The sequence below is a fragment of the Crocodylus porosus genome, unplaced genomic scaffold (assembly GCF_001723895.1).
Source record: "Crocodylus porosus isolate Cpor-Errol unplaced genomic scaffold, CroPor_comp1, whole genome shotgun sequence".
In the NCBI taxonomy this organism is placed as follows: Eukaryota; Metazoa; Chordata; order Crocodylia; family Crocodylidae; genus Crocodylus; species Crocodylus porosus.
In genome coordinates this window covers 83,220,703-83,231,647 of record NW_017728949.1, presented here as the reverse complement: position 1 = coordinate 83,231,647, position 10,945 = coordinate 83,220,703, and the positions used below count along the sequence as shown (strand labels likewise).

General features: G+C 42.6%; 1 protein-coding gene across 6 annotated transcripts in view; it reads right to left on the bottom strand.

The window, feature by feature from the left end:
• Nucleotides 1–6,990: 6,990 nt before the first annotated feature.
• UPP2 (uridine phosphorylase 2) overlaps nt 6,991–10,945 on the bottom strand; it is a 31,379-nt gene continuing 27,424 nt past the window's right edge. For 5 of the 6 annotated variants that reach the window (XM_019554652.1, XM_019554654.1, XM_019554655.1 and 2 more), the window contains 2 exons: nt 8,150–8,296; nt 6,991–7,447 (listed from right to left, as the gene is read on the bottom strand). In XM_019554652.1, the coding sequence (XP_019410197.1) occupies nt 7,266–7,447; nt 8,150–8,296 (329 nt within the window). In that variant the 3' untranslated portion in view covers nt 6,991–7,265. The remainder of the gene's footprint in view (nt 7,448–8,149; nt 8,297–10,945) is intronic. The other variant, XM_019554653.1, reaches the window with a different exon arrangement.

Genomic DNA, 10,945 nt, shown 5'->3' with positions numbered 1-10,945 from the left:
GCTGGGGCTGTGGCAGGGCAGGGGGGAGGTGCATGCCCTTCCAGTAGGGGAAGGGGGGTGGGCCTTTGATGGCAGTAGGGAACTCTGTGGCTGGGCTGAAGGCACAGGGCCCAATGCCCGTGCTTGCAGGTGCAGAGTGGCCAAGACACACTTCTGCAAGGATGTGACCAGGTTGCCTGGTGCCGCAGATGAGCCCCAGCCCAAGGCGGGGGGTGCCACAGGCCACCCCTCCCCTTACTTCCCACCTATGCCAGGGCTGGACTTGCTCTACTGCCAGCTGCATGAATTGGAGTCCCTGTGCTCTGGCCTGGTTGGGAGAGGGGTAACTGGGGGCCCCCTTTGGCAGGGCTGGGGGGAACAAGGGTCTGAAGGTTGGGAGTGAGGGGCACTGACAGTGCCAGGGGGGCTGTGGCTTGGGAGTGAGTGGATGGGGGGAGTGGCTTGTGGGTCAGGAATGTGGGGCACTGGCAGCACCAAGGGGCTGCGAGTCAGGCGTGAGAGGCACCAGCAGGGACAGGGGCCTGCGGGTTGGGAGTGAAGGGCAACAGCATGGACTGGAGGCAGGGGTGGGGGACTGAGGGTTGGGAGTGAGGGGCATCAGCATAGCGCAGGGGGACAAAGGACTGTGGGTCAGGAGTGGTGGGCACCAGGGCCAGGAGAATGCAGGTTGGGAGTGAGAGGCAGCAGCAGGAATTGGGGGGCTGCAGGTTAGGAGTGAGGGGCACTGGCAGAGCTAGGGGGTTGTGGGTTGGGAGTGAGGTGTCCCCCCAACAGGAGTCCTCTTTTTTGGAACTGGAAATATGGTAACCCTAAGAACAATACAACTCGGAACTGCCGTCCTCACTTCCCAGCAGAAAACAGCAGAGAGGACCCTCCCCACCAAGATAATGGAGGATATTGGTAACCACCATGCAACCAGATGGGGTTCTTTATTTAATTGACAATGCAAATCTAAAATATTTTTACAAAATTGTCATTTTAAATGGTGTATAGCTGCATCCCACAGAACTTTCATTTCAGGTTCATTGAGAATTTGATTTTTTAATTACAAAACCTCATTATCCTGAATACCTCTATTATTCCTTGATTATTATAAGAGGAAACTTAACCTTTCTCTAAATTTAGAAACCAATTTGGTGCAACATGTTTACTGCAAACCAGTCATCCAAACAATTTCATTTTGCAAATTAGTCTTTCTGAATAAATTATAAAATTAGAAATAACATTTCAGCTCTGGGATCTTTACTGTGGTGTTGAAAAAAAGCAAATATGACTAAGTTAAACAAGAGATGTCGTTATGTTTTATAACTCTGTCAGCCTTTTTTAACCTTTCACTACATTTGTGTAAAATGGATGTAAATAAGAAATAGCAAATATACAACTAGTGACTTAAATTATTCAATGTTCTTTTTTTTTAATTGTGGTCAACTGAAAACTTGTTGTATTACTTCTTAAAGCATATATTTGTATTGGGATTTCATTATACGTAAGGCGCACATACTGCACATATTATGCAGTAATCAGAAACAACAAATATCAGAATGCCTTTAAGATTCATGTTACGGCGTGTAGGTTGTAGCCATGTCCGTCTAAGGACATAGGCGGACAAGGTTCTGTAGGTGAATCTGATATATTTTGTTAGACCAACTTAAAACTTTAAATTGGTCTAATAAAAGATATCAGATTCACCCAAAGAACCTTGTCTGCCTTTAAGATTCATGTACATGATTCCTTGTCTCTCTCAATACCTGTATGTCCCTCATTGCCATAATTCTCTCATGCCTCAGAGTTGTTAACAGATTGTATGCTCACAATACCTTGAGAAATAGGGAATATTTCCCTGTTATACAGATGGGAAATAGGGCACAGAAGACTAAGTGATGTTTGTTTCAATAGCTGTAACAGGCTAATTGCCTGTGTCTGAGAAGTATGTAAGAGAAGCCAAGGAAAGAGCCAGACCTGCTGCCTATCCACACCAAAGGAAATACACAGGATGAAGGATCTTAAAGCCCAGTGAGTGTCCAGCTGAAAAAGCTTTATGACAGCCATGCTAGTTATGCCCATCACCTGGGGGCTTGATTGCCGCATGTCTGTGCCCAAACTGCAGTGAGGTTTTCATTTGTGCCATGGGTGACTAGTTGCTCTATATACAATATGCTGAGCAAGCTACACAACTTGTTGGGGACTTAAGGGGAAAGCTAGCCTTACTTCTCTTCTCCATGTATCCAAGGAGATCAGGTTGTTTGCCTGAAAAGCTGAGTTTGTGGGGAGAGACAGTGTCCAAAAGCACAGGGTCTCAGACAGTCACTTGTTATTGTGCCTGAAGGCAGGCTTAAAAATCATTTCAGTGTTTTTTGTTGTCACAGGGTAATTGCCTTTTGCTCCTGCATAAATGCCAAGCCATGTAAAGAAAATAGATGTTTAGATGAAGCGTAGATTGATTTTTGAAGCTTGAGGCATTGATCCTATGGTAACATTCTGTTATACTTAAGGTTCTATTGCTCTTATACCTCTGATCATTTGGTCCCTTTTGAAATAAATGGATGAAACTCCACTGCAGTCCATTGGAGCACATCTGTGCTAAGTTACAGCAGCAGACAGTTTGGCTCAGTGATTCATATTTTATATTTGAGGCTGCAGTGTGGATTTTGAACCTACTTCTGAATGAGGGTCAAACATGGAAGGAACATGACAATGATGCCTGACATTTTTTGTGCAGTGAACAAAGAGCATGTTAGCTTACAGGTGCACTGCATGGAGTATATACTGAAGCAGTAGTTGTTTTATGTTGTAACATTTGCATAGCATACCCTTCCCCAGCACCTTCAGTTTGGAAGGAGATGGGGCTATATCACTTCCCTCAACCCTGCTCCTTGGAGATGTTAATTAGAATGAATCAAAACCACATTTTTGATTATAAATGGAAACTTTCTCAAGAACATTTCCTAGAAAACTTTCTATAAAAGTACCTAGGGAGTTTATGGAATGGCCTTCATTGGAAGTTTTCAAGAAAAGGCTGGATAGGTATCTATCTGAGAAGGTTTAGGTGCTGAGAATTGGAGCAGATATCCCTTGAGGTCTTTTCCAAACCTATGATGCTTTTATATGATTCTGTGATTTTTTTCCCCTCAAAAATGAAAAAAAAAAAAGAATCTACAGGATTTTCAGTTTTGGGGACCTGGGTGAAAAATCAAAACATTCTGTGAAATCCTGTTGCACATTAAATGCTTCTTTACCTGAACATTTTTCGCAGGTTTTCTTGCTTTATGCGGGTTCTGAATGTGCAAATTTGCTCTTATGTGATGACCCTTTTTATACCAAGAATTCATTATATGCAAGGTAAATTCACTCATATGCAATTGGTGTGGTAGAAGCCCGCAGTCAGCTGCTTTCTGTGGTGCGTTGTGGGAGTGATGCACCAAAATAGTCTCCTGTGGGGATCTATGCTCCTTTCTCATTCTCTGTGAGATATGTTTCTGTAGTTGCCATCCCCATTATGGTAACATTCACCACCACCCTGTGCTTGTGTGTACTGTCTGCTGCCAGTGAGAACTAAAATTGTCTTGTAAAAGTGGTAGAAATGGGTCTGGGGGTCAGTACAGTCAAGGTCTTGGAATGCATCCCTATTTGTTACATTGTAAAGTGCATTCCCTTTATGCAAATTCAAGTTATGTGCCATTTTCCAGGAATGCATGTACAGCATAAAATGAGGGAAACCTGTATGCTTTCCAACTAATCCTAATACTGATGCTCTCACTAACAGCGCCAACTCCCTCTCTCCTTTTGCACCTAGGTAATAAAAGGCATGGAATTCATGCTGTCTCCTTATCAGAAGTACGAGGTGTGTAAAGAAAAAAAAAAGATCCAGAATAACCCTTTTTCTAGTAGTAGTTTCAAGTTTGTAATATCTTCCTATAGTATTTTTGACTTGTTACAGTTTGACTGACAAAAATCTATCTTAAATCAGAGAACAACTTAACAAAAAAAATCTTTTAATTTTAAAATGTAATGTACTTCTACAAATTAAAAAAAAATAACCAGACAGAAAGCAGCTTAAATGCTAATCAATGATTAAAGGTCAAGTATCCAACAGGGACAATTTCCATTTGGCAGCATATTCTAAATATGCTCATGTACATTTTCTAACATTACTACCATTTACAGGAAAAAAAGTGAAAGTGATTGTGATGCAATTTATAATGATCCTTTCCAAAACTGATCCTTTCCTTTACAGTAATGATTAACATTTTGAAAATTGACTTACAAATGACATGTTTTTTGAACTTGGTAAACAATTAACTGTACAATCTAAAGCATTATAGAGCATCAAATTTTACATGTGCCACAAAGAAATCATTGTTCTCGTATCATTAAGATAAAAGAAAAATAAGCAAAACAATGCTTTTGTTAGCCTGAAAAATTAAAATTTCTCCACTGTTGGCAAATTAATAATCAAGCCAAAGATTCTGTATGCTGTTTAGCTAAAAGGGTTGTTAATGATTACTGTAAAAAATACAGTATTAGGTAAGTAGCACATTAACTCATTTCAGTAATCTTTAACCCTCACAGAATTAAAATTAACTTTTAGTTTATACAAGTTAAGTCACAAGCAAAAAACTGTTTTACTGGTCTCATTTCTGGTCCTAGAGGATGTTAGTTCATGTCCCATAACCTCTACACATGTGGTTCTCAACCTTTTTAGAATCAAGGCACCCTTTGGAAAATGCTAGCTTTTAGTTTTCACACTTTTTATGCCTGCAGGAAAATAATAGAGTGATTTTTCTGTTGCAAAGAACTCAGACCACAATTATGGATTTCTATTTGAAATCTCTGGGTTTATATTGTGAATCATTTTTGCAAACCTAACAAAGCCAACATTATATAGCACCTCGAGGCACCCTTGAAAAGATCTCAAGGAGGCCCAGAATGCCATAGCTTCCTAGTTGAGAATCACCACTCTACCCAGTAAGGTACATTTGGCAGTCTTAAACCCCTGCTCAACTGGAGCAGAATTAAGCTAAAGATATCACAGGTCAAATTGTTTATAAATTGGTATAGTGGTAGTCCATATTATGAGTGGTTGCATCAAGTGCCATTGATCTGACTTGCAATCCTCAGTTCAAAACATCCATAGCAATTAAAGACTTGATTTACTGGTAATATTTTTTTTGATCAGGGACTGGTGAATTCAGAATATTGATAAGGGATATAAAACCAGTCTTTCAGTTTCCAGTCTGAAGTCAGTCTGTTACTGGTATTAGAAACTATGAAATGACTGTTTGTGGGGTAAATTGGCAGTCAGAATCCAGTTGCTACTGGACAGGTGTCAGTTTCCCCACACCCATTGCTTCAACTGATACTCACTTTAATTAAGCTTTATTGAAGTAACACATTCTACTTGGAGCAAAGCATATAAAATATACAGAAATAACATATATACAAACACAACAATATCTTTGCTGATAATAAGAACTGTTTGGTGATAACCAATCAGTTCACACCTGGCCTGAAAAGTACCTCCACACTAGGCAGTCCCCTGCCTCTCTTGGTTGAGCCACTTGGTCTAGTAAGTTTGCTTAATGGGGAGAGTTAAGAAACACGCCTGTCCCTAGCATTTCCTGTTGCATCTCTCTTCCATTGTTCTTCACTCAGCAATTCTGGCTTTTATGCATTCCATGCATTGTATGGGAACCTAGGCACATCATTTAGGACAGCAGAATCCACACTGTGGGCCAGATGCCTAAGGGTATATCTGTATGCTGTAGTGCAGTGCTGTGCAGAGATATTTGAGTTACCTTTCAGAGCTGGGTCAAGGACTGGAAACAGTGTGATGTCTCTAGCATAGTGCTCCACCCAGGAGAAATAGCTTCACTAAGATTCCCTTCTCATGCCTGATTATTAAAACAGGAATAATTACAGTGAAGACAGTATAAAATCAGCATAGGTGAGAGGAGAATCAGGCTTTAAATTAATTATATAGGATTTTAAAAGTGTTATTTTTTAGACTTGCAGTTGTTGAAGTAACATTTTCTGAAAATGATTTCAGGAATACCAGCAAGGCAAATTAGGCTTTAGGATCACCTATGAAATATCTGGTAACACTCCTTTTCTAATTATATTTGCAGGCTTTCTTAAATGAAATCAGTATATTAATTTATCCCTTTAATGGCACCTTTTCTCCCTTTAATGTGATAAACCTATAAAATTTAAAAACCATTATATGCTATAAATTTCTGTTACAAGATTACTGAGTTCTCAGAATTCATTTGCAAACAGTGAATTTTGCAAACAAGAATTTGAATCATGAAGTCAATGGGAACTGATGTCAGCAGACTCTAGATGAACCCTTTCATTAATAAAATAAGAAAGCAAACACCAAAGAGTCATGTTCAACTTACAGACACTTAAAGAGCATGACTTGTATTGCTACATGCTGATTATCAAGCAAGTTCAGAGGATACTATAGATGTCAGGTATTTAGAGTTAAATTAAATTTGGACTGATGATATCTGTTCTTTTTCACACTCAGAAATGTATGATGTACTCATCTCCTGCATTTACTGAAATTCTTAACTATGAAAACCAATAGCAGATGTTCCATATTCAATCAGGAGCATTTATACATAGTAAAGGCATGGCTGTACAATGATAGCTCCTGTCTTTAAACTTTGAACAATTTTAGATTGACATTCAATACGAAATATTACTTTTAAAAAGTTATTGGCTGCCTTCAAAGGTGTACTAATTCTTATTTATAATTCTGATTCAGTGGGTGAGTGGGACATACCTGAAGAAGGATCTGATGTGGAAAGTGTCTGCTTATATCAAAGGCATTAATCTTAGAGTTTCATTTTTATATGACTAAGGGCCCTGCTACATGTTCAAATTAAAGCTTTATAGAAATCAGCTATAGAGTTGTAATACATTTTCAAGCACTAATTTTATAGATGGTTGGCTCTTTTTATAGTTGGATAGTCATTTTTATCATGCAATAATTATTTTGCATGTGTGGCTGGTCTAAATTTTTAATGCAGTTAACCAGTTAATTGTGTGATAATTACTTTGTGTTTGTGGCTGGTCTGTCTTTGTGCATGTGGCTGGTCTAAATTTATTGGACAATTAAACAGTTCAATGTGTAATATATGTAACATATAGTAGGGAGCTATAAGTGCTGTATTTATGTCTGCCTACACACACACACGCACACACACACTTGTGTGCAATGAAAGACATTCATTTTATATATTGGCAGAATCTATTTTTTCTTAGTTGCTGAGGAAAAACGCATTATCCAATAAGTTATTTTGGTTATGTAATCCAAGTCGCTTCTTGATAAAGATTGAGATCAGCTGCTGTGGGCGTTGTTGATATTCTAATAGAACTTCATGGGGAATAGTGATTTGGTCACCTTCAAGTCGGTTGAGGAGTGTCACACAGACAACAGCAGCTGGAACAGAATAGATGTTACACTTTAAGTTATTTGCTGTACCATAAATGCCAAGTATTTTCTTCAGTAAAGGATAGCACATATGAGTAATGCAGGGTCACTGTTTTTCTTTTAAATGAGGACTCATTTAACTTCCCCGTGAAAGTATATAAACTGAACCCATGAACCTAGAGGAGAACTATACCAGTGAGGGCATTTACCATCAGGAGAGCAGCTGAGGCTGTGACACGGTTGTTCTCCTTTTGGGGTTCTGCCAAAGGGGATCAGCTTTAAGCTCTGTCTAGAGCTCCTTAGGAGTTCAAGTGGTGGGAAGTAGGTGGAAAATTGAACCAAAATATGATGTATGCTATAGTGGAAGGAGACAAATGGCCTTTGCAGTCAGTAAAAGAAAACCAGGGACACTGGCATAATTAAGAAACTGTTTAGAGCTGGCATGAGTGAAATTTTGTTTTTAGGCTAGACACAGTTAACATTTTTCTTCTCCCTGTACTCAAAACCAGTAGTTTCAGGTAACCCATTTATGAAGCACTGAGTTTGCATTGATACAGTTTTCAGAGCAAAAAATGTTTGGAATATGTTTGTGATCTTCAGAGTGTACAAATTCCATAGCAAGCCATATCCATATGGAGATAAAATTATGAAATGTGAAGGTGTAAGAGAAGAAACATGAGAAAAGAAATGGTCCGTGAAAACAAATCTTACCTTTAAGACCACAAAGTCCGCACATGGCAGCAAATACTGTGGACTCCATTTCAATATTTCTAACCCCAGCATTATAAGCTCTTTTTAAGTACTCCAATTTTTTTTCACTGGAAAAAGAGCACAGGGCTCCATCTAATCGTCCCTGACCTTGAAAAGAAGAGAACCTGTGACTGCTTGCACTTTTATAGGAAGGGGAGTAAAGTCATAGTAAAACCAGCTGTGATATTCCATTGTTTCACCTAGATGGTGAAATGTTTACTTAAATTCTAATGAAAACCTCACAACATTTTCATTTGCATAATGCTCACTTAACTACTTATTTCTTACTCCATGATAAATTATCATGGTGAGGTCCTGGCATACCTGACAACTCAGACCAGTGGAGGTTCTGGTGGATGTAATCTACAAATTGCTCATCTGCTGTTCAAAAGGTTTAACAAACCATGTCATGAATGGATAAAATTAACATGGAAAAGACTTCAAAGAAACAGTTTTTTTGTTAAGCATTCAAGCCTTTGCTTGCATGGCTCCAGATCTCTGAGCTTCACTATCAGTTTAGGAAAATAAATCACTGCCACATGTTCTGTCAAACAGCCAGTTCTTGAGTGCAGCTTGTACCCGTTGGAGGACGTGAGGATACTTGTTGGGGGAGCTAAGGGCAGGCTCAACCCACATCAGTAAGTAATTTCAGAGCCTCTGGCCAGTCAGGCCTAGCTGGGCTGAGCCTTTGAGCTTCTTTATCTGACCTTGATCCCTGGCTAATGCAACTTCCCCAGTTCTCTGTAACTGGATGGGCTGCTGAGACTTTTAAGTGCCCGGCAGGTTCAGGCTGCAGGCATGCCTTAGTAACAGCTTTAGCCTGCTCTGGCAAGTCTTGTGTTCACTGCTGTCTGTGGTTCTCCTGGCTCCTGATTTGTCTCTGGCTTTCTCTGACTCTGGTCTTGGATCTTCCCTGGAACTTGGCACCCAACTCTTTAACTCTCCTGGCTTCTGACTTTGGTTTGTACCCCGGAATACATCCCTCAGATCTCTGGTCCACTGATTCGAACCCTGACCTGATGCCCCAATAACCTGCACCCCCACCCAGCCGACCTCCTGATTGCCTTTCAGGGGCCTAGTTGCCAGACTGGCTGCCTATGTTTGCAGGTAATGGCCTTGAAAGAGAACTTGAAGAACCTCATTTCTGGTGACTATAACATTAGGAAGCTTTGAAATCCATTCTTGAATTGCTTACCATCCTTCAACAGGTTCCTTAAGGTTAGGTTGGGGACCAGGAGCTAAGTGAGTGGGGCGCACGTGTGTCACATACACACGTGTACCCCCTTACCTCGGTGGCGGAGGCAGCAGCTGCGGAGGAGACAACGGCGGGGGCAGCAACAGCTGATTCCTCCTAAGGTAAGTGAGGCAGAGGGTACAGCACAGCTGAGGTGGATCAGGAGGGGAAGCCCTTTGGAGCCCTCTTAGCTTGCCTGACAGGGAGCCGTGCTCCCTAGCCGCACGCAAGTGCGCGCAAACAGGCACGCTCTGTAAGGGCGCACCAGCTTTTGTGCTGGTGTTCACGTAAGGCAGGCACGAGGTAGCTGCCCAGAGTGGCAACTCCAGCGAGCAAAAGCAGTGGGCGCAGCTCTGCAGACATGGTGCAGACGTGGAGCGTGGCTGCCAGGGGCCCTGCCCTGGCATTGCCACCTGCCATGGGCTCTTCTGAGGCCTCCACCCAGACGGAGCTCATAGTGGGGTCAGCAGCCCCTTGCCCCCCGTCTGTGGGGGGGGCTCGGTGGGGTCCTGGGGGGTGAGGCCTGGTGGTCTCCTTGCCTGACCCTCCTGTGCATGACTTAAGGCCCTGGAGGAGCGGGTGAGGGAGCTCCAGGCTGAGGTGAGCAGGCTGAGGGGGATCAGGGATGCAGAGGATGAAATTGATGCCTATCTCTGTTCTCTGCAGGCCCGGTTGCCCACTGTACAGCCCCCACAGGAGACGCATCCAACGCAGGAGTGGCAGAAGGTGTTCAAATCCAGAGCTGCTAGGCATAGAGTGATGGAAGCTCCTCAGGTTCACCTGGGGAACAGGTTCGATGCCCTGGCAGCTGTGACGGAGAAAGACAGATAAATTGCCCCTGGCAGGGACGATGCCACTCCCCACATGACAAGGAATGGGCAGAGAGTGAACACCAGCAGGAAGAAATGCCGGGTCCTTGTCATTGGAGAGGCAAGCTGAAGTGCTCTGGGTCAGGATACAAGGGGACCGTGGGGAGAGGGATTTAAAAGTGTGGGTTTACTACAGATGCCCCAGCCAAGGGGAGGAGCTGGACTGGGTGATTTAAATTACCCGGACATCTGCTGGGAGGAACAGTCAGCCAGGTCGGACCGTCCCAGGAGGTTCCTGGTGGAGATACAGGACCTCCACTTAATTCAGGAGGTGCACAGTCCCACCAGAAGAAATGCCCTGTTGGACCTGGTCCTGGCCACAGGCGATGACCTGGTAAGGGGCCTCCAGGTCCTTGACCACCAGGGCAATAGCAATCATCGCTTGCTGGAATTCACCATCCAGCGCAGGGTGTCAAGGGCCTGCAGCAAGGCAGTAGCCCTAGAATTCAAGAAGGCCAACTTCAACAAGTTGAGGGGATTAGTGGGAGAGGCACTTGGGTTCTCCAGAGCAGGGGAACTCAGTGCTCAAGATGAGTGGTCGTTCCTTAAGGAGACGATACTCAGGGCCAAGAGGTGACCACCCCAACAAGAAGCAAGGGTGGCAGGAGTGCCCGAAAGCCCCCCTGGCTCACCAAGGGCATCTGGGAATGCCTG